Consider the following 24,861-nt stretch of genomic DNA (forward strand, 5'->3'; position numbering starts at 1 on the left):
CATGTAGGGAATCTGTGGCAAGACACCAGTAGATTCATAATTGACAGTGGTGGGAAAAGTACTCAATTTTCATACGTGAGTAAAAGTAAAGATACCTTAATAGAAAAAGTAAGTGAGGGTTAAAAGTATTTGGTTTAAAATATACTTAAGTATCTAAAGTAAAAGTATAAACCATTTCAAATGTCTTATATTAAGCAAAGCAGACGGCACCATTATTTTAAATGTTTTTCTTTATGGATAGACAAGGGCACACTCAGAAATAACTTTCAAATGAAGCATTTGTGTTTAGTGAGCCCGCCGAGAGATGTACTGCTTGGATTCTTCACTTACGATAGAAATAAGATGATTACAATTTGATGTAATTAATTAAATTATTTTGGCCAAATTTCAAATTCACAAATGTAAATGTCCAAACAAAACACCACATTTTATTACAAAAAATAAATGGAACTACATTTTAAGACAAAGAAATACTTTCCCAACAAAAATACAATTATAACTGTGTGTATGTCCCTTTTAAGGTCCTTGTGTAATGTGATATCGCCCCGCCCGCCCCTATCCCCCCCAGCCTAAATGTCCTTTATATATACTTATATATATATCATATTCATTTGTTGTTAATAAAAAATTTAAATAAAGTTTGTATGCTAGCTCGGTAGCTAGCTCAAGTTGGCTAATGTCAGCCACACCTCATGCCCTTCACAGACTGCGTGGCCAAATATTTGTATAATTGACCCAAGATGGACCAGAGCCTGTCGTTTCCAATGGGAGCAAATGAATCATAGTGGACAGAGCAAGCAAGCAGGTGGGCAGAGCCCAGCACGAGCTAGCGAGATCCTATTGGCGCGTTCTGGTATTATTTGCATATTTCCGTTAGGGAACGCCTACTGTGTGAAGTGCGCGTGTGCAACAACTCAATACGTCCTCGCACTCCTTCTAAACAACGCAATTTCTTTGAAACTTTGGCAAAAGGGTAAAGTCTACAACGTAGTACACTCTTGTTTGTTGCAGATTCTAGTTATGGAAACAGAAAACTGTATTGAGATCAAACGTTTCATCGATGATTTTGGCCGACATTCTGCTAATTTCTCAATCTCGCCATCTTGTAAACCTGGGCTTCCTCTCATCAACATATTTGGTAGTGGGGCTGTAATAAAGGCCATCCTTCTCCTCTACCTAACAGTCCCTTCAATCTCGTTAGTTTGGCTGCTCAGCCTATCTAAATTATCCCTCACCCATCATAGCCCTGCCATTCCCAACCAATCAGAGCGCTTCGAAATGTGCTTCTGGACACTGCCCCTGAACTGTCTAGTGAACTGTCTTGTTCAGGGGCAGAACAACAGACTTTTACCTTGCGAGCTCGGGATTCGATCCAGCAACCCCTTATCCACATCGACGGGATAGTAGTGGAGAAGGTGGAAAGATTTAAGTTCCTCGGCGTACACATCACGGACAAACTGAAATGGTCCACCCACACAGACAGCGTGGTGAAGGAGGCGCAATAGCGCAGAAATTTGACTTGTCACCAAAAACACTCACACATTTTTACAGATGCACAATCGAGAGCATCCTGTCGGGCTGTATCACCGCCTGGTACGGCAACTGCTCCGCCCACAACTGTAAGGCTCTCCAGAGGGTAGTGAGGTCTGCAGGACACCTACACCACCCGATGTCACAGGAAGGCCAAATAGATCATCAAGAACAACAACCACCCAAGCCACTGCCTGTTCACCCCACTGTCATCCAGAAGGCGAGGTCAGTAAATGTGCATCAAAGCTGGGACCGAGAGACTGAAAAACAGCTTCTATCTCAAGGCCATCAGACTGTTAAACAGCCAGTGGCTGCTGCCAACATACTGACTAAAATCTCTAGCCACTTTAATAATTACAAATTGGATGTAATAAATATATCACTAGTCACTTTAAACAATGCCACTTTATATAATGTTTACATACCCTACATTACTCATCTCATATGTATATACTGTACTCTATACCATCTACTGCAAGTTCCTCATCTACTGAGGAACTTAAAACTTACTACCCTCTCCACTACTATCCCTTCGATGTGGATGTGGAGGTGCTCCCTCTGCTGTTTCCTGAAGTCCACGATCATCTCCTTTGTTTTGTTGACGTTGAGTGTGAGGTTATTTTCCTGACACCACACTCCGAGGGCCCTCACCTCCTCCCTGTAGGCCGTCTCGTCGTTGTTGATAACCAAGCCTACCACTGTAGTGTCATCTGCAAACTTGATGATTGAGTTGGAGGCGTGCATGGCCACGCAGTCGTAGGTGAACAGGGAGTACAGGAGAGAGCTCAGAACGCACCCTTGTGGGGCCCCAGTGTTGAGGATCAGCGGGGTGGAGATGTTGTTACCTACCCTCACCACCTGGGGGCTGCCCGTCAGGCCGCCCCCAGGGTCTCAAGCTTGATGACGAGTTTGGAGGGTACTCTGGTGTTAAATGCTGAGCTGTAGTCGATGAACAGCATTCTCACATAGGTATTTCTCTTGTCCAGATGGGTTAGGGCAGTGTGCAGTGTGGTTGCAATTGCGTCGTCTGTGGACCTATTGGGGCGGTAAGCAAATTGGAGTGGGTCTAGGTAGGGTGGAGGTGATATGGTCCTTGACTAGTCTCTCAAAGCACTTCATGATGACAGAAGTGAGTGCTATGGGGCAGTAGTCATTTAGCTCAGTTACCTTATCTTTCTTGGGAACAGGAACAATGGTGGCCCTCTTGAAGCATGTGGGGAAAGCAGACTGGGTTAAGGTTTGATTGAATATGTCCGTAAACACACCAGTCAGCTGGTCTGCGCATGCTGTGAGGACATGGCTGGGGATGCCGTCTGGGACTGCAGCTTTGCGAGGGTTAACACGTTTAAATGTTTTACTCACATCGGCTGCAGTGAAGGAGAGTCAGCAGGTTTTGGTTGTGGGCCGTGTCAGTGGCACTTTATTGTCCTCAAAGCGAGCAAAGAAGTTTTTAGTCTGTCTGGGAGCAAGACATCCTGGTCCGCGACGGGGCTGGTTTTCTTTTTGTAATCCGTGATTGACTGTAGACCCTGCCACATACCTTGTGTCTGAGCCGTTGAATTGAGACTCTACTTTGTCTCTATACTGATGCTTAGCTTTTTTGATTGCCTTGCGGAGGGAATAGCTACACTGTTTGTATTCGGTCATGTTTCCTGTCACCTTGCCCTGATTAAAAGCAGTGGTTGCGCTTTCAGTTTCACACGAATGCTGCCATCAATCCACGGTTTCTGGTTTGGGAATGTTTTAATGGTTTGGGGTTTTTAATAGTTACTGTGGGTACGACATCGCCGATGCACTTTCTAATCAACTCGCTCACCGAATCAGCGTATTCGTCAATGTTGTTGGATGCAATGCGGAACATATCCCAATCCACGTGATCGAAGCAGTCTTGAAGCGTGGAATCAGATTGGTCGGACCAACGTCGAACAGACCTGTGCGCGGGAGCTTCCTGTTTTAGTTTCTGTCTATAGGCTGGAAGCAACTAAATGGAGTCGTGTTAGAGCCGGGGGTGGTGTTTCATTTTTTCAACATAAATGCACTGGATTCTTTAAGGTCGGTCGTTGGGTTAATTTGTTTTACAATATGTTCAAATCAAATCAAGATTTATTTATACAGCACATTTCAGACATGGATGAATAAAAACAATGAAAATAAAAACTGAAATATTTACTACACAACAAAACATAAGACGATGAAAAAAATTAAATAGTGCAACACAACTTTCTTTTTTGTTAATCAAATAAATACTACTCTTTCATTTCAGAGCCTGTATTTTCCCCCTGATGAGGCTAATATCCATATCATGCTGAAATCAATAGATCAGGGGACAAACGTTTAGGCTTCTACATTGTGACATCATTAGAATACTTCTACTACAATGTTAAAGCATTCTACATTGTGACATCATTAGAATACTCATACTACAATGTTAAAACATTCTACATTGTGACATCATTAGAATACTTCTACTACAATGTTAAAGCATTCTACATTGTGACATCATTAAAATACTCTGACTACAATGTTAAAAGCATTCAACTCCTTCATGTATGATGTTTAATCAGATATTTTATCAGAGTATCTTTTGTCATATTGTTTTCGGCTATGAGACTTCTCTCCTGTGTGTCTCGTCTGGTGTGATTATAAAAGTCCTGACAAAACAAAACTCTTTCGACGGTCACAACAATGGTGATACTTCCTCCCCTGTGTGTTTTCTCTGGTGCTTAGTCAGCTGAGTAGATTCAGTAAAACTCTTCCCACATTGATCACAGCTATAAGGTTTCTCTCCTGTGTGTGTTCTCTGGTGTACAATCAGGCTGCTTGAGTGACTAAAACTCTTGTCACATTGATCACAGCTATACGGTTTCTCTCCTGTGTGTATTCTCTGGTGTGATTTTAAATATCCTGATATAACAAAACTCTTTCCACAGTCAGAGCAGTTGTAAGGTTTCTCTCCTGTGTGATTGCTCTGGTGTATAGTCAGCTGGCTCAATGTAGTAAAACTCTTCCCACAATGATCACAGCTATAAGGTTTCTCTCCAGTGTGAATTCTCTGGTGTGCTTTCAGTGAATCTGATCTTGAGTAACTCTTCCCACAGTCTGAGCAGTGAAAAGATTTCTCTCCTGTGTGTTTTCTCTGGTGTATAGTCAGCTTGCTTGATGTAGCAAAACTCTTCCCACATTGATCACAGGTATAAGATTTGTCTCCAGTGTGAATTCTCTGGTGTGCTTTCAGTGAATCTGATCTTGAGTAACTCTTCCCACAGACAGAGCAGTGGTTGGATTTATCCCCTGTGGGTGTCTGCTGGTGTTTATTGAGATGTTCTGATGTGGAGAGTCTCTTCTCTGCTTCATGAGGTTGTTGAGTCTCCCCAGAGGATCCACGATAGTCACGTCTCTCTCCTGTGTGAACAACAAAGTCAGACTGACGGTTAAAAGGCCACAACAGCAGAAATCCACTGGTTATTTCAGCTAAAAGCCCACGGTGATGTGCAATAATTTGTCCTGAATGTTTAAATGCTTTTACAAACGTATTTGACAACAGTCATGTGAGCAACAACAGTCCTATTCTGTCTTATTTCTTTCCTATTAGTAGTAAAGTGGATGATTGTAGGCTAGAAATAAGTTATTACAGTTGCTGAAACTCTAAGCAGACCGTGTCACCAATACAGGCCCCTCCAATACAGGCCCCTCCAATACAGGCCCCTCCAATACAGGCCCCTTCAATACCGGCCCCTTCAATACAGGCCCCTTCAATACCAGCCCCTCCAATATAGGCCCCTCCAATACAGGCCCCTCCAATATAGGCCCCTCCAATACAGGCCCCTCCAATATAGGCCCCTCCAATACAGGCCCCTCCAATACAGGCCCCTCCAATACCGGCCCCTCCAATACAGGCCCCTTCAATACAGGCCCCTCCAATACCGGCCCCTCCAATACAGGCCCCTTCAATACCGGCCCCTCCAATACCGGCCCCTTCAATACAGGCCCCTCCAATACAGGCCCCTCCAATATAGGCCCCTCCAATACCGGCCCCTCCAATATAGGCCCCTCCAATACAGGCCCCTCCAATACCGGCCCCTCCAATACCAGCCCCTTCAATACCGGCCCCTTCAATACAGGCCCCTTCAATACCAGCCCCTCCAATACAGGCCCCTCCAATATAGGCCCCTCCAATACCGGCCCCTTCAATACCGGCCCCTCCAATACCGGCCCCTCCAATACCGGCCCCTCCAATACCAGCCCCTCCAATACAGGCCCCTCGAATACCAGCCCCTCCAATACAGGCCCCTTCAATACCAGCCCCTCCAATACAGGCCCCTTCAATACCAGCCCCTCCAATACCGGCCCCTCCAATACCGGCCCCTCCAATACAGGCCCCTCCAATATTGGCCCCTCCAATACAGGCCCCTTCAATACCGGCCCCTTCAATACCGGCCCCTCCAATACCGGCCCCTCCAATACCGGCCCCTCCAATACAGGCCCCTCCAATACAGGCCCCTCCAATATCTCTGTCTGTGATTGCAAAACATTGCAGCATTAAGATCTGTGTTGCTATTCTTGAACTCACCACCGTGGGAGAAAACTCAGGGGAGTTCTATAATAGCCTCCATTTACAGGTTGGTTATGAGTGTATTTCACACTACTTTTTGAATTGCAAATGTAAGGCTCATTTGAATGTCCCGCTTAATATGTTTGTGTCATCGTCTCAAAACAACTGCTTTAATACTTAAAAAAAATTAAAATAAATGGCTTCAACCAATAAAATGCTCTTTGGCTAGCTTTGCTACCAGCCTTTGTCAATGGGCGTTAGCATTCAAGCTAACAACCGCTGCATCCAAAATACATATTGTGCAACTTACACAACTTCAAAAAAGGCACATCTGAGCTGATCTTTTTGTTGCAGGTCAATGGAATAACATGAGGAAAAAAAGAAGAAGAAACTCCCACACTGCTTTTAGGCCTCAAGGCCTTCGTCAGAGCTTCTACATGGTATCATACACTGTGATTGGAGGAGAACATGAGGAAGTAATGACTCAGAGCTTCTACATGGTATCATACACTGTGATTGGAGGAGAACATGAGGAAGTAATGACTCAGAGCTTCTACATGGTATCATACACTGTGATTGGAGGAGAACATGAGGAAGTAATGACTCAGAGCTTCTACATGGTATCATACACTGTGATTGGAGGAGAACATGAGGAGGTAATGACTCAGAGCTTCTACATGGTATCATACACTGTGATTGGAGGAGAACATGAGGAAGTAATGACTCAGAGCTTCTACATGGTATCATACACTGTGATTGGAGGAGAACATGAGGAGGTAATGACTCAGAGCTTCTACATGGTATCATACACTGTGATTGGAGGAGAACATGAGGAGGTAATGACTCAGAGCTTCTACATGGTATCATACACTGTGATTGGAGGAGAACATGAGGAAGTAATGACTCAGAGCTTCTACATGGTATCATACACTGTGATTGGAGGAGAACATGAGGAAGTAATGACTCAGAGCTTCTACATGGTATCATACACTGTGATTGGAGGAGAACATGAGGAAGTAATGACTCAGAGCTTCTACATGGTATCATACACTGTGATTGGAGGAGAACATGAGGAAGTAATGACTCAGAGCTTCTACATGGTATCATACACTGTGATTGGAGGAGAACATGAGGAAGTAATGACTCAGAGCTTCTACATGGTATCATACACTGTGATTGGAGGAGAACATGAGGAGGTAATGACTCAGAGCTTCTACATGGTATCATACACTGTGATTGGAGGAGAACATGAGGAAGTAATGACTCAGAGCTTCTACATGGTATCATACACTGTGATTGGAGGAGAACATGAGGAGGTAATGACTCAGAGCTTCTACATGGTATCATACACTGTGATTGGAGGAGAACATGAGGAGGTAATGACTCAGAGCTTCTACATGGTATCATACACTGTGATTGGAGGAGAACATGAGGAAGTAATGACTCAGAGCTTCTACATGGTATCATACACTGTGATTGGAGGAGAACATGAGGAAGTAATGACTCAGAGCTTCTACATGGTATCATACACTGTGATTGGAGGAGAACATGAGGAAGTAATGACTCAGAGCTTCTACATGGTATCATACACTGTGATTGGAGGAGAACATGAGGAGGTAATGACTCAGAGCTTCTACATGGTATCATACACTGTGATTGGAGGAAACATGAGGAAGTAATGACTCAGAGCTTCTACATGGTATCATACACTGTGATTGGAGGAGAACATGAGGAAGTAATGACTCAGAGCTTCTACATGGTATCATACACTGTGATTGGAGGAAACATGAGGAAGTAATGACTCAGAGCTTCTACATGGTATCATACACTGTGATTGGAGGAGAACATGAGGAGGTAATGACTCAGAGCTTCTACATGGTATCATACACTGTGATTGGAGGAGAACATGAGGAAGTAATGACTCAGAGCTTCTACATGGTATCATACACTGTGATTGGAGGAGAACATGAGGAAGTAATGACTCAGAGCTTCTACATGGTATCATACACTGTGATTGGAGGAGAACATGAGGAAGTAATGACTCAGAGCTTCTACATGGTATCATACACTGTGATTGGAGGAGAACATGAGGAAGTAATGACTCAGAGCTTCTACATTTTTTATTTTTTTATTTTTTATTACACCTTTATTTAACCAGGTAGGCTAGTTGAGAACACCTTTATTTAACCAGGTAGGCTAGTTGAGAACACCTTTATTTAACCAGGTAGGCTAGTTGAGAACACCTTTATTTAACCAGGTAGGCTAGTTGAGAACACCTTTATTTAACCAGGTAGGCTAGTTGAGAACACCTTTATTTAACCAGGTAGGCTAGTTGAGAACACCTTTATTTAACCAGGTAGGCTAGTTGAGAACACCTTTATTTAACCAGGTAGGCTAGTTGAGAACACCTTTATTTAACCAGGTAGGCTAGTTGAGAACACCTTTATTTAACCAGGTAGGCTAGTTGAGAACACCTTTATTTAACCAGGTAGGCTAGTTGAGAACACCTTTATTTAACCAGGTAGGCTAGTTGAGAACACCTTTATTTAACCAGGTAGGCTAGTTGAGAACACCTTTATTTAACCAGGTAGGCTAGTTGAGAACACCTTTATTTAACCAGGTAGGCTAGTTGAGAACACCTTTATTTAACCAGGTAGGCTAGTTGAGAACACCTTTATTTAACCAGGTAGGCTAGTTGAGAACACCTTTATTTAACCAGGTAGGCTAGTTGAGAACACCTTTATTTAACCAGGTAGGCTAGTTGAGAACACCTTTATTTAACCAGGTAGGCTAGTTGAGAACACCTTTATTTAACCAGGTAGGCTAGTTGAGAACACCTTTATTTAACCAGGTAGGCTAGTTGAGAACACCTTTATTTAACCAGGTAGGCTAGTTGAGAACACCTTTATTTAACCAGGTAGGCTAGTTGAGAACACCTTTATTTAACCAGGTAGGCTAGTTGAGAACACCTTTATTTAACCAGGTAGGCTAGTTGAGAACACCTTTATTTAACCAGGTAGGCTAGTTGAGAACACCTTTATTTAACCAGGTAGGCTAGTTGAGAACACCTTTATTTAACCAGGTAGGCTAGTTGAGAACACCTTTATTTAACCAGGTAGGCTAGTTGAGAACACCTTTATTTAACCAGGTAGGCTAGTTGAGAACACCTTTATTTAACCAGGTAGGCTAGTTGAGAACACCTTTATTTAACCAGGTAGGCTAGTTGAGAACACCTTTATTTAACCAGGTAGGCTAGTTGAGAACACCTTTATTTAGGCTACCAGGTAGGCTAGTTGAGAACACCTTTATTTAACCAGGTAGGCTAGTTGAGAACACCTTTATTTAACCAGGTAGGCTAGTTGAGAACACCTTTATTTAACCAGGTAGGCCAGTTGAGAACACCTTTATTTAACCAGGTAGGCTAGTTGAGAACACCTTTATTTAACCAGGTAGGCTAGTTGAGAACACCTTTATTTAACCAGGTAGGCTAGTTGAGAACACCTTTATTTAACCAGGTAGGCTAGTTGAGAACACCTTTATTTAACCAGGTAGGCTAGTTGAGAACACCTTTATTTAACCAGGTAGGCTAGTTGAGAACACCTTTATTTAACCAGGTAGGCTAGTTGAGAACACCTTTATTTAACCAGGTAGGCTAGTTGAGAACACCTTTATTTAACCAGGTAGGCTAGTTGAGAACACCTTTATTTAACCAGGTAGGCTAGTTGAGAACACCTTTATTTAACCAGGTAGGCTAGTTGAGAACAAGTTCTCATTTGCAACTGCGACCTGGCCAAGATAAAGCATAGCAGTGTGAGCAGACAACAAAGAGTTACACATGGAGTAAACAATTAACAAGTCAATAACACAGTAGAAACCAAAGGGGGAGTCTATATACAATGTGTGCAAAAGGCATGAGGAGGTAGGCAAATAATTACAATTTTGCAGATTAACACTGGAGTGATGAATGATCAGATGGTCATGTACAGGTAGAGATATTGGTGTGCAAAAGAGCAGAAAAGTAAATAAATAAAAACAGTATGGGGATGAGGTAGGTGAAAAAGGGTGGGCTATTTACCAATAGACTATGTACAGCTGCAGCGATCGGTTAGCTGCTCAGATAGCTGATGTTTGAAGTTGGTGAGGGAGATAAAAGTCTCCAACTTCAGCGATTTTTGCAATTCGTTCCAGTCACAGGCAGCAGAGTACTGGAACGAAAGGCGGCCAAATGAGGTGTTGGCTTTAGGGATGATCAGTGAGATACACCTGCTGGAGCGCGTGCTACGGATGGGTGTTGCCATCGTGACCAGTGAGCTGACATAAGGCGGAGCTTTACCTAGCATGGACTTGTAGATGACCTGGAGCCAGTGGGCTTGGCGACGAATATGTAGCGAGGGCCAGCCGACTAGAGCATACAAGTCGCAGTGGTGGGTGGTATAAGGTGCTTTAGTGATGAAACGGATGGCACTGTGATAGACTGCATCCAGTTTGCTGAGTAGAGTGTTGGAAGCCATTTTGTAGATGACATCGCCGAAGTCGAGGATCGGTAGGATAGTCAGTTTTACTAGGGTAAGCTTGGCGGCATGAGTGAAGGAGGCTTTGTTGCGGAATAGAAAGCCGACTCTTGATTTGATTTTCGATTGGAGATGTTTGATATGAGTCTGGAAGGAGAGTTTGCAGTCTAGCCAGACACCTAGGTACTTATAGACGTCCACATATTCTAGGTCGGAACCATCCAGGGTGGTGATGCTAGTCGGGCATGCGGGTGCAGGCAGCGACCGGTTGAAAAGCATGCATTTGGTTTTACTAGCGTTTAAGAGCAGTTGGAGGCCACGGAAGGAGTGTTGTATGGCATTGAAGCTTGTTTGGAGGTTAGATAGCACAGTGTCCAAAGACGGGCCGAAGGTATATAGAATGGTGTCGTCTGCGTAGAGGTGGATCAGGGAATCGCCCGCAGCAAGAGCAACATCATTGATATACACAGAGAAAAGAGTCGGCCCGAGAATTGAACCCTGTGGCACCCCCATAGAGACTGCCAGAGGACCAGACAGCATGCCCTCCGATTTGACGCACTGAACTCTGTCTGCAAAGTAATTGGTGAACCAGGCAAGGCAGTCATCCGAAAAACCGAGGCTCCTGAGTCTGCCGATAAGAATATGGTGATTGACAGAGTCGAAAGCCTTGGCAAGGTCGATGAAGACGGCTGCACAGTACTGTCTTTTATTGATGCCGGTTATGATATCGTTGAGTACCTTGAGTGTGGCTGAGGTGCACTCATGACCGGCTCGGAAACCAGATTGCACAGCGGAGAAGGTGCGGTGGGATTCGAGATGGTCAGTGACCTGTTTGTTGACTTGGCTTTCGAAGACCTTAGATAGGCAGGGCAGGATGGATATAGGTCTGTAACAGTTTGGGTCCAGGGTGTCTCCCCCTTTGAAGAGGGGGATGACTGCGGCAGCTTTCCAATCCTTGGGGATCTCAGACGATATGAAAGAGAGGTTGAACAGGCTGGTAATAGGGGTTGCGACAATGGTGGCAGATAGTTTCAGAAATAGAGGGTCCAGATTGTCAAGCCCAGCTAATTTGTACGGGTCCAGGTTTTGCAGCTCTTTCAGAACATCTGCTATCTGGATTTGGTTAAAGGAGAACCTGGAGAGGCTTGGGCGAGGAGCTGCGGGGGGGGGGGTGGAGCTGTTGGCCGAGGTTGAAGTAGCCAGGCGGAAGGCATGGCCAGCCGTTGAGAAATGCTTATTGAAGTTTTCGATAATCATGGATTTATCAGTGGTGACCGTGTTACCTAGCCTCAGTGCAGTGGGCAGCTGGGAGGAGGTGCTCTTGTTCTCCATGGACTTCACGGTGTCCCAGAACTTTTTGGAGTTGGAGCTACAGGATGCAAACTTCTGCCTGAAGAAGCTGGCCTTAGCTTTCCTGACTGACTGCGTGTATTGGTTCCGGACTTCCCTGAACAGTTGCATATCACGGGGACTATTCGATGCTATTGCAGTCCGCCACAGGATGTTTTTGTGCTGGTCGAGGGCAGTCAGGTCTGGGGTGAACCAAGGGCTGTATCTGTTCTTAGTTCTGCATTTTTTGAACGGAGCATGCTTATCTAAAATGGTGAGGAAGTTACTTTTAAAGAATGACCAGGCATCCTCAACTGACGGGATGAGGTCAATGTCCTTCCAGGATACCCGGGCCAGGTCAATTAGAAAGGCCTGCTCACAGAAGTGTTTTAGGGAGCGTTTGACAGTGATGAGGGGTGGTCGTTTGACTGCGGCTCCGTAGCGGATACAGGCAATGAGGCAGTGATCGCTGAGATCCTGGTTGAAGACAGCGGAGGTGTATTTGGAGGGCCAGTTGGTCAGGATGACGTCTATGAGGGTGCCCTTGTTTACAGAGTTAGGGTTGTACCTGGTGGGTTCCTTGATGATTTGTGTGAGATTGAGGGCATCTAGCTTAGATTGTAGGACTGGCGAGGTGTTAAGCATATCCCAGTTTAGGTCACCTAACAGAACAAAATGGTATCATACACTGTGATTGGAGGAGAACATGAGGAAGTAATGACTCAGAGCTTCTACATGGTATCATACACTGTGATTGGAGGAGAACATGAGGAAGTAATGACTCAGAGCTTCTACATGGTATCATACACTGTGATTGGAGGACACATGAGGAAGTAATGACTCAGAGCTTCTACATGGTATCAGACACTGTGATTGGAGGAAACATGAGGAAGTAATGCAGCTTTATTTATTAAATTTTTTTTGACCCCCTTTTTCTCCCCAATTTCGATCTTGTCTCATCGCTGCAACTCCTCGGGAAGTCGAAGGTCGAGTCATGCGTCCTCGAAAACATGACCCGACAAACTGCGCTTCTTAACACCCGCACGCTTAACCAGCCGCACCAACGTGTCGGAGGAAACACTGTTCCCTTTACGACTGAGCTCGGCCTGCAGGCGCCCGGCCCGCCACAAGGAGTCACTAGAGAGCGACAAGCCAAGTAAAGCCCCCCCCCCGGCCAAATCCTCCCCTAACCCGGATGACGCTGGACCAATTGTGCGCCGCCCTATGGGACTTCCAATCACGGACGGTTGTGATACAGCCCGGAATCGAACCCGGGTCTGTAGTGAAGCCTCTAGCAGTACCATAGAGGGCACAGCGGCCTAACGCAGCTTTAAAAAGGTGAAACACCTAGAATCCCATTCAGGACAAAAAGGGGATCAACATTAATCCTTGGGAAACATATTTAGAAAACAAATATTTTCACCAAATTGCATGAGAGCATATTTCTGTCCTGCCCTTTGAACCAGGACATGTTTTTTATTAATAAATCAAAAAAAGTCATTCAAAGCTGTATATCATCAATAACATGAATTGACCCACAAGTCCAAGCAACAAGCTCAGAGTACAAAGATAAAATACCTGAAGTATTACTTGTTCCCCCTCGACCATCTCCTTGTCCTGGTAGACAAATGACAGAAAAATAGGATAAAACATGAATTAATTCATGTCCCATAGCTTGTTATTGTCTGTTGACTGCGGTACTAAAATGCCCTGTTCACACTTAACCTGCGTCCAGCCCAACAATGGAAATGCAGACAAGAAAACTAGCTAGATTTAGCCAACATTTAGCTTAGTAATTACCAACTGGATAGATGTAAAATATATTAATCTAGCTAGCCAGCTAGTTGAACATGCAAATAAACTACCTCAATCTATAACCTAGCATTTAATAATGTCTTAGCTAGCTAGCCAGCCATCTTAGCATGTGTCCCAATCAAAACCAAACATTAACAGCAGAACACAACTGGGCAGCTCAGCTAGCTGTCTTAACGTTGCTTCATCCCGCAAAGAGACATATATATCTATAGCTAATATGAAAATTACTTTTTGATACCGTTGAGACAATAACGTACAGTGGGGCAAAAAACTATTTAGTCAGCCACCAATTGTGCAAGTTCTCCCACTTAAAAAGAGAGAGGCCTGTAATTTTCATCATAGGTACACTTCAACTATGACAGACAAAATGAGAAAAATCACATTGTAGGATTTTTTTATGAATTTATTTGCAAATTATGGTGGAAAATAAGTATTTGGTCAATAACAAAAGTTTATCTCTATACTTTTTTATATACCCTTTGTTGGCAATGACAGAGGTCAAACATTGACTGACATCTCCAGCATAGGTTGGATTCTATCAACCAATCAAATCAATATTCTATCTGTTCAGCCTCAGAGTCCAAAATAAATCCTATTGAACACGTTAAACTGAATCCGATTGGACCGGGCATCTCTCATTGGACCGGGCATCTCTCATTGGACCGGGCATCTCTCATTGGGACGAGCATCTCTCATTGGACCGGGCATCTCTCATTGGACCGGGCATCTCTCATTGGACCGGGCATCTCTCATTGGACCGGGCATCTCTCATTGGACCGGGCATCTCTCATTGGACCGGGCATCTCTCATTGGACCGGGCATCTCTCATTGGACCGGGCATCTCTCATTGGACCGGCATTTGGACCGGCATCTGCTGTACTATTTTGTTCCATTACTCCTCTCCACTACTCCATTACTCCTCTCCACTACTCCTCTCTCCATTACTCCATTACTCCTCTCCACTACTCCATTACTCCTCTCCACTACTCCTCTCTCCATTACTCCATTACTCCTCCCTCCTCCATTACTCCTCTCTCCATTACTCCATTACTCCTCTCCATTACTCCATTAATCCTCTCCATTACTCCTCTCTCCATTACTCCATTAATCCTCTCCATTACTCCATTACTCCTCTCTCCATTACTCCATTAATCCTCTCCATTACTCCATTACTCCATTAATCCTCTCCATTACTCCATTACTCCTCTCTCCATTACTCCATTAATCCTCTCCATTACTCCATTAATCCTCTCCATTACTCCATTAATCCTCTCCATTACTCCATTAATCCTCTACATTACTCCATTAATCCTCTCCATTACTCCTCTCTCCATTACTCCATTAATCCTCTCCATTACTCCATTAATCCTCTCCATTACTCCATTAATCCTCTCCATTACTCCATTAATCCTCTCCATTACTCCATTAATCCTCTCCATTACTCCATTAATCCTCTCCATTACTCCTCTCTCCATTACTCCATTAATCCTCTCCATTACTCCTCTCCACTATTCCTCTCCATTACTCCTCTCCACTATTCCTCTCCATTACTCCTCTCCATTACTCCGTTACTCCTCTCCATTACTCCTCTCCACTACTCCTCTCCATTACTCCTCTCCATTACTCCTCTCCATTACTCCTCTCCATTACTCCTCTCCACTATTCCTCTCCATTACTCCTCTCCATTACTCCTCTCCACTATTCCTCTCCATTACTCCGTTACTCCTCTCCAAAATGTTACCTCCAGGTCTTTTCCCCATAACGGCCTTCAGGCCCTTACAAGCTCCATTAAATCCACCTATAAGATGACTATATAGACTTACAGTATATCAGAATGTACAGGGAATTAGTTGTTTTTCTGTCCCACTTTAAACAAACTAATCTGGAGATCCACGTCGGAAAGTATTCAGACCCCTTGACTTTGTCCACATTTTGTTACGTTACAGCCTCATTCTAAACATGGATTAAATGTTTATCCTCATCGATCTACACACAATACCCCATAATGACATCACAATACCCCATAATGCCCTCCAGTGCCTTCGTAAAGTATTCAGACCCTTGACTTTGTCCACAGTTTGTTACGTTACAGCCTTATTCTAAACATGGATTAAATAAAATCCTAATAAATCTACACACAATACCCCATAATGACAAAACGAAAACAAGTTTATATTTTTGCAAATGTATTCAAAATAAAAAACAGAAATACCTTATTTCCCTAAGTATTCAGACCCTTTTTCTATGAGATTCGGAATTGAGATCAGGTGCATCCTGTTTCCATTGATCATCCTTGAGATGTTTCTACAAGTTGATTGGAGACCACCTGTGGTAAATTCAATTGATTGGACACGATTTCGAACGGCACACACCTGTCTATATAAGGTCCCACAGTTGACAGTGCATGTCAGAGCAAAAAAACGAGCCATGAGGCCGAAGGAATTGTCCGTAGAGCTCCGAGACAGGATTGTGTCAACATACAGATCTGGGGGAAGGATACGAACAAATTTCTGCAGCTTTGAAGTTCCCCAAGAACACAGTGGCCATCATTCTTAAATGGAAGAAGTTTGGAACCACCAAGACTCTTCCTAGAGCTCGCCGCCCGGCCAAACTGACCAATCAGGGGAGAAGAGCCTTGGGCACCTAAAGACTCTCAGACCATGAGAAACAAGATTCTCTGGACTAATGAAACCAAGATTGAACTCATAGGCTTGAACGCCAAGCATCACATCTGGAGGAAACTTGGCACCATCCCTACGGTGAAGCATGGTGGTGGCAGCATCACGTCTGGAGGAAACCTGGAACCATCCCTACGGTGAAGCATGGTGGTGGCAGCATCACGTCAGGAGGAAACTTGGCACCATCCCTGCAGTGAAGCATGGTGGTGGCAGCATCACGTCTGGAGGAAACCTGGAACCATCCCTACGGTGAAGCATGGTGGTGGCAGCATCACGTCAGGAGGAAACTTGGCACCATCCCTGCAGTGAAGCATGGTGGTGGCAGCATCACGTCTGGAGGAAACCTGTACCATCCCTACGGTGAAGCATGGTGGTGGCAGCATCACATCTGGAGGAAACCTGGCACCATCCCTGCAGTGAAGCATGGTGGTGGCAGTATCATGCTGTGGGAATGTTTTTCAGCAGCAGGGATTGGGAATAGCTGCGCAGCAACACTCCCCATCCAACCTGACAGAGCTTGAGAGGATCTGCTGAGAAGAATATGAGGAACTACCCAAATACACGTTGGCCAAGTTGTAGCGTCATACCCAAGAATACTCGATGCTGTAATCGCTGCCAAAGGTGCTTCAACAAAGTGCTGATGAAAGGGTCTGAATACTTATGATAATGTGATATTTCAGTTTTTATTTGATTTTATTATATTATATTTATTATACAAACATTTCTTTAAGAAACTGTTTTTGCTTTGTCATTGTGGGGTATTGTGTGTAGAGGAGGGGGGGAAACATTGAATGCATTTTTAGAATAAGGCTGTGAAAGTGGAAAAAGAAAAAAAGTCCAAGGATATACAGTCATTTAAAATGGTAAAAATCAATAACTAATAAATTAATTATCACAGAAACATCAAACTAGATATGATTGATCCTATAAATGGCTAGCATACTTTTACAGCCTCTTTTGTTTCCTCTGGGGGACAGTTAGCTAGTTGGTGGGGGCATTTAAGGTGGGTCACCCCCGTGCAAAACTAAATATGTACAAGTCCTCAAAAGCTTGGTTCTGGTGAGGTTTTTTTTTTAAGAAAAGAAAACTCAAACAAACCATCTAAAATATAATTTCCACCCCCAGAAATGAGCTCAATAACGTATTGGGGAAATGATTATAGTATACAGGATGCAATTTAAGGTTGAGAACTGCAGCTTTCCAAAGCAACACAACAGAATCCTTCTTTCTGAGGTAAAGTTGGTTTTATATTCACACATTCAGACATTCAACAGACATTGGCCAAAAACCATTTAAAATGGTAAAAAAATCAATAACTAATTAATTAATTATCACAGAAACATCAAACTAGGTATGATTTATTCTATAAATGTCTAGCATACTTTTACAGCCTTTGTTTTGAATCAAAATTCCAGTTTGGGATTTTATTGAAATACATCTATAAAATGCTTCATTTCAATTCAAAGATTCATGCTACTGAAAAAGAAAATAAGTGATTAATAACTAGTTTGTTTTAGTTTATCCTCTCCATCTGGCCTCTCCCTCTCCTCCTGGCCTCTCCCTCTCCTCCTGGCCTCTCCCTCTCCACCTGGCCTCCACCTCTCCTCCTCCTCCCTCTCCACCTGGCCTCTGCCTCTCCTCCTCCTCCCTCTCCACCTGGCCTCCACCTCTCCTCCTCCTCCCTCTCCACCTGGCCTCTGCCTCTCCTCCTCCTCCCTCTCCACCTGGCCTCTGCCTCTCCTCCCTCTCCACCTGGCCTCTCCCTCTCCTCCTCCTCCCTCTCCACCTGGCCTCTCCCTCTCCTCCTCCTCCTCCCTCTCCACCTGGCCTCTCCCTCTCCTCCTCCCTCCCCACCTGGCCTCTCCCTCTCCTCCTCCCTCTCCACCTGGCCTCCTCCCTCTCCACCTGGCCTCTGCCTCTCCTCCTCCTCCTCCCTCTCCCCTCCTCCTCCTCCCTCTCCACCTGGCCTCCTCCCTCTCCACCTGGCCTCTCCCTCTCCTCCTCCTCCCTCTCCACCTGGCCTCTGCCTCTCCTCCTCCTCCCTCTCCACCTGGCCTCTCCCTCTCCTCCTCCTCCCTCTCCACCTGGCCTCTCCCTCTCCTCCTCCTCCCTCTCCACCTGGCCTCTCCCTCTCCTTCTCCTCCCTCTCCACCTGGCCTCTCCCTCTCCTCCTCCCTCTCCACCTGGCCTCTCCCTCTCCTCCTCCCTCTCCACCTGGCCTCTCCCTCTCCACCTCCCTCTCCACCTGGCCTCTCCCTCTCCTCCCTCTCCACCTCCTTGATGTTGAATGGTCCCAGATCCATTGTGTCATCGAGGTCCTGGTAGAGTTGGCTCAGAAATAAACACATAACGCTGTCGACTAGTTCAGACTAAATACAGTGCCTTGCGAAAGTATTCGGCCCCCTTGAACTTTGCAAACTTTTGCCACATTTCAGGCTTCAAACAAAGATATAAAACTGTATTTTTTTTGTGAAGAATCAACAACCAGTGGGACACAATCATGAAGTGGAACGACATTTATTGGATATTTCAAACTTTTTTAACAAATCAAAAACTGAAAAATTGGGCGTGCAAAATTATTCTGCCCCCTTAAGTTAATACTTTGTAGCGCCACCTTTTGCTGCGATTACAGCTGTAAGTCGCTTGGGGTATGTCTCTATTAATTTTGCACATCGAGAGACTGAAATTTTTTCCCATTCCTCCTTGCAAAACAGCTCGAGCTCAGTGAGGTTGGATGGAGAGCATTTGTGAACAGCAGTTCAGTTCTTTCCACAGATTCTCGATTGGATTCAGGTCTGGACTTTGACTTGGCCATTCTAACACCTGGATGTGTTTATTTTTGAACCATTCCATTGTAGATTTTGCTTTATGTTTTGGATCATTGTCTTGTTGGAAGACAAATCTCCGTCCCAGTCTCAGGTCTTCTTCCAGAATGGTCCTGTATTTGGCTCCATCCATCTTCCCCATCTTCCCTGTCCCTGCTGAAGAAAAGCAGGCCCAAACCATGATGCTGCCACCACCATGTTTGACAGTGGGGATGTGTGTTCAGGGTGATGAGCTGTGTTGCTTTTACGCCAAACATAATGTTTTGCATTGTTGCCAAAAAGTTCAATTTTGTTTTCATCTGAGCAGAGCACCTTCTTCCACATGTTTGGTGTGTCTCCCAGGTGGCTTGTGGCAAACTTTAAACGACACTTTTTATGGATATCTTTAAGAAATGGCTTTCTTCTTGCCACTCTTCCATAAAGGCCAGATTTGTGCAATATACGACTGATTGCTGTCCTATGGACAGAGTCTCCCACCTCAGCTGTAGATCTCTGCAGTTCATCCAGAGTGATCATGGGCCTCTTGGCTGCATCTCTGATCAGTCTTCTCCTTGTATGAGCTGAAAGTTTAGAGGGACGGCCAGGTCTTGGTAGATTTGCAGTGGTCTGATACTCCTTCCATTTCAATATTATCGCTTGCACAGTGCTCCTTGGGATGTTTAAAGCTTGGGAAATCTTTTTGTATCCAAATCCGGCTTTAAACTTCTTCACAACAGTATCTCGGACCTGCCTGGTGTGTTCCTTGTTCTTCATGATGCTCTCTGCGCTTTTAACGGACCTCTGAGACTATCACAGTGGAGGTACATTTATACGGAGACTTGATTACACACAGGTGGATTGTATTTATCATCATTAGTCATTTAGGTCAACATTGGATCATTCAGAGATCCTCACTGAACTTCTGGAGAGAGTTTGCTGCACTGAAGTGAAGGGGCTGAATAATTTTGCACGCCCAATTTTTCAGTTTTTGATTTGTTAAAAAGGTTTGAAATATCCAATAAATGTCGTTCCACTTCATGATTGTGTCCCACTTGTTGTTGATTCTTCACAAAATAAATACAGTTTTATATCTTTATGTTTGAAGCCTGAAATGTGGCAAAAGGTCGCAAAGTTCAAGGGGGCTGAATACTTTCGCAAGGCACTGTATGCACCAACATGTTTAACCCTTCGCCTAATTAAAGGAGAGGTGACTCACCATGTGGTGTATTATAAAGCCAAGGCTTCAGTCGGATCAATTTTAAGCCACTTTGGGTTGGCGGTGGTGCTCACTTGGCCTTCCTCCTCTCCTTTTACCTACTCCTCTGTTCCTCTCTCCTCTGTTCCTCTCTCCTCTGTTCCTCTCTCCTCTGTTCCTCTCTCCTCTGTTCCACTCTCCCACTCTCCTCTGTTCCTCCCTCCTCTGTTCCTCTCTCCTCTGTTCCTCTCTCCTCTGTTCCACTCTCCTCTGTTCCACTCTCCTCCACTCTCCTCTGTTCCACTCTCCCACTCTCCTCTGTTCCACTCTCCTCTGTTCCACTCTCCTCTGTTCCACTCTCCTCTGTTCCACTCTCCTCTGTTCCACTCTCCTCTGTTCCACTCTCCTCTGTTCCTCTCTCCCCTGTTCCTCTCTCCTCTGTTCCACTCTCCCCTGTTCCTCTCTCCTCTGTTCCTCTCTCCTCTGTTCCACTCTCCTCTGTTCCACTCTCCTATTCCACTCTCCTCTGTTCCACTCTCCCACTCTCCTCTGTTCCTCTCTCCTCTGTTCCACTCTCCTCTGTTCCATGGAAAAATGCAATAAACTCATCTGACAAAATAAATAATAAATAAATAAATAAATGGAAGACAGATAAATGTAGCTATCTTGCTAGCACTTGATACAGTTCCAAACCAACTAGCTAGCTAACTTGCTAGACTAGTAACGTTAGTTAACCTTGTGTCTATCATCGACATACTGGTGGATATTAGCTAGTTAAAAGTGACAATTTTCATAGATCTGAATTATGTTTGTAGGTTATAGCTAGCTGATGTAGCTAACTAGTTGGCTAGCTAACGTACCTTTATTGGAGCTCTGAGGTTGATTCAAGTGAATTGTGTTTCGCGCCGCAGAGCTTCTGTACTACGAACTGGTCACTGGTGAGTTTCTTGACTCTTGAGGCAGCAGCTCACAGAGCTAAATAACCTTCAGAACTGTGATGAACCCAACAAAGATGATCTATTTACCAAGAAAAAGCGAACGTGAATTTACAGAACTTAATTGAAACTATGTTTGTTAGAAATCGGATGTTTATTTTGGTGTGGCGGCAATGATTCTGACGTGGCGCAGAGACACACTTAAATGAACGCAGAGTAAACACTGACTGTATATTTGCGACTGTTCGACTAACAGCCTGTCGACCAAACAATCGACTTAATGGGGTCAGCCCTTATAGCATCACACATCATTATGACATCATAATAGCCATTGGTTCTTGAAGAATAGAACTTATAAATGCCTCAAATGTTTCAACTTTATTTCCCCCATCAGAAACCAAAACATAAGCTCGTATAACTCCACTGTTCGTAAACTAACACTGTATAGCCTCAATCTGGTTAAAACTATCATTTTGACATCATGGACGGCCAGTCCTTGTATTCATAGTGTAGTGAATTCAAGGGGGAGGCCCTGAGCTGAACTCAAACCTGGGTCCAGAGACTATCAAGCCAACACCTTATAACTGTTATGCCAAGATGTCTGAACTTCTTGACAAGGTGGCTACAATAACTTTCTCTATGAATTTGAGAGAGGGGTCCATTTCCCCATCAGCCCCCATCCGTTTACCAAACCAAGTCTCAGGGCTGACATTTAGTTGCTGTTTAAATCCTAGATTGCCCCATTAAAAAAGCCACAATCAAATCAACCAATCTGCAGTTGAAACAATAAAGCGTCATTCCGCCACTTCATAAACGTTTATGATGTAACAATGATGTGATGATGTAATTCCACATTCCACCACTGTTTAGGTAATACGATGATGGATGGGGCTGGAGAAATGTAACTACTCTCAAATTCATAGACAGACCTATGGATGAAAGGACTGACCATCCATGATATCAACATTATAGGTTCAACCATGTTGAGGCTATTCAGTGTTGATTTACATTTACATTGTTTCTAAACATTGGAGTAAAACAAGCTTATTTGGGGTTCTGATGGGGTACAACAGTTGAACTAAGCTCATGAGGCATGTGTTATAATCTTCAAGAATCAATGGATATAAATTAATAATTTAAAAGTCAAAATATGGATGTAGCAATTGCAGATTTCCCCTTTAACACCAAACATCAGTTCAACAACTGCAGAGTTTGTGCCTCTGTATATAAGACAGTACTTACTAGTGTTAATCAGGGAACCGTTTCTCAAAAGCATCTTAAATTCATCATTAGAATCATTGGATGCCTTAAGTTGCATTTGGGAAACCGGGCCCAGATATCCAGTTTCCTCCTCCTTTTTGGATGTGACAGTCATCTCCCCCTCCTCCCCTGCAGCCTCCTCTTTCTCTTCCTCCTCTTCTTTTACTGTAACATCCTCCTCCTCTTTCACTGAAACGTCTTTCTCTTCTTTCACTGAAACGTCTTTCTCTTCTTCTTTCACGGTAACAGCCTCACCCTCGACTTGTTTTTGTATTGTAACAGCCTCCTCTTCCTCCTCCTCTTTCACGAGATCTTCTTTCTCCGTCCAGCAGACCTCCTCTTCTTTATCAGGAGGAGAGTAGCTCAGTGAACTCATGGTCGGAGATGTTAGCTAGCTAGGCTAATGCTAACTGAACCAGCCCGCTAGTTGACTAATAACAACAACACCGTAAATATGAAATTTAATCGGATAACTAACTAGACGATAGAAGTGCGTTTAAAACACAGTGGCTATGCGAACCCGTCTAAAGAGCTTTATTGGTTCGTCTATTTTGTCTATCAAGCTACCGAGGTGTCTGACGAACTGTTGCTGCTGTTGAAAGAAGCGTTCCGTCCACTACATTATACGTCACACCAGCAGCATCGGCTTAAAGTCTCAGACCGTCATCTGCTGACTGGAGTGGGAAAAATAGTAACTTAGTTCTAGTCACGATCTGGTTACCTACTTACTATTAAGTACAAACAGTTGTGTTTTTGCGTTATTATATATTTATTATCTTCTAAACTACCCACAATGTACGATGTTGCAATGTCAAATTGATATACTCTGTGCTATGCAGGTCTTATACTAGCTGGGTGGTTAACGTCAGTTAGCAACACATCATGCTCTTCACGGACTGTGTGGCCAAAGATTTTTATAACTAACCCAGATAGACCAGAACCTGTCGTTTCCAATGGGAGCAAATGAATCATAGTGGACAGAACAAGACAGGTGGGTAGAGCCAAGCAGGACCTAGCGAGATCCTATTGGCGCGTCTGAGCATATTTCATTAGGGAACGCCTACTCTGTGAAGTTTACCAGTGTGAAATAACTCAATACGTCCTCGCACTCCTTCTAAACAACGCCATTAAAAAAAACTTTTGCAAAAGGGTAAAGTCTACAAAACGTAGTCCACTCTGTTTGTTACAGATTCTAGTTATGGAATCAGAAAACTGTATTGAGCTCAAACATTTGATCAATGAGAAAATCAGCAGAACCCATCCGGCTACTTCTTCTCCCATTGGGCTTCCTCTCATCACCATATGTGGTAGTGAGTGAAAAAGCCAACCGGATGTTTCACATTTATTCCTCAGGTGAAACATCTGCCTCATTGTTCTATCTGTAGTGGTTGTGTTATTAGGTGGTGGGCCGAAGCCGAAAAGAGTGAACTTAATGGGTCCCAGTCGAGGGAGGACCTGATTTTTTGTATATGACAGTAAAACATTGTTATGATGACTATAACATTTGTTGTCACCTTCAATTCTTGCACATTTTCTCATAAAAAGTACATTTCAACACTCTGTCTTCTCAAGCAAATTTGACCAACTCCCAACTCCTAAACTTGGAACCAATCAGAGGTCCCGTACATACCCCCGGTGATATAGGCAGCCACTATGGTATTTATCACTATCTATGTGTATATATTTCTATGATCTATGTATGTGCTGTTTACCGTTACCTAGTTTCTATAGTTGCTCTCCTGTCTGTGTGTGTGTGTGTGTGTCTTTAATGCTCACAATCTATGTGTATGTCGTGTTTGATGTGTATTTCTCCCTTCTGGAAACTTTATCTATAGAGTTGACTGTCGATCGGACATTAGGTCTCACCCGTACAACTATAAGCTATTACCCAGGGGTCGTAAATCCCTAGTTAACCTCCTATCTCATGTTGTGTCCTAGGACTTCTAAAGTACACCAATATCTTGTATCTCAGTCCGCTATATTAGGCTTCCCTCTCCTCCTTTTTGGACTTTATTTCAGTACTGTCTGTTGAATCGGATCGATGGTTAATTCACCCTGAGTTTAATTGACCGTTCAAGTTATCTTGTACGCATAGAATTACCTTCCTATCTCACCAAGCCTCGTTTATATCCTCACTCTCTCTTCTCACACTCTATTTAGGAATTTATTTAGGTATGTCTGGATCTATGGCTGATCTACCCTGTGTTTAATTAGTCCTATGAGTTATCCTATTTATACAAGATCACCGTCCT

General features: G+C 43.9%; 1 protein-coding gene across 1 annotated transcript; it reads right to left on the reverse strand.

Annotated features, from left to right (window-relative positions):
* Positions 1-3,617: 3,617 nt before the first annotated feature.
* LOC109884958 (zinc finger protein 239-like) lies at positions 3,618-23,232 on the reverse strand. Its single transcript, XM_031820289.1, has 2 exons — positions 22,592-23,232; positions 3,618-4,932 (listed from the first exon to the last, which is right to left on the reverse strand). The coding sequence occupies exons 1-2, from the start codon at positions 22,983-22,985 to the stop codon at positions 4,208-4,210; spliced, it is 1,119 nt and encodes a 372-aa protein (XP_031676149.1). The 5' UTR covers positions 22,986-23,232; the 3' UTR covers positions 3,618-4,207.
* Positions 23,233-24,861: the final 1,629 nt, after the last annotated feature.

This window comes from Oncorhynchus kisutch, unplaced genomic scaffold (assembly GCF_002021735.2).
Source record: "Oncorhynchus kisutch isolate 150728-3 unplaced genomic scaffold, Okis_V2 scaffold3219, whole genome shotgun sequence".
Classification (NCBI taxonomy): domain Eukaryota; kingdom Metazoa; phylum Chordata; class Actinopteri; order Salmoniformes; family Salmonidae; genus Oncorhynchus; species Oncorhynchus kisutch.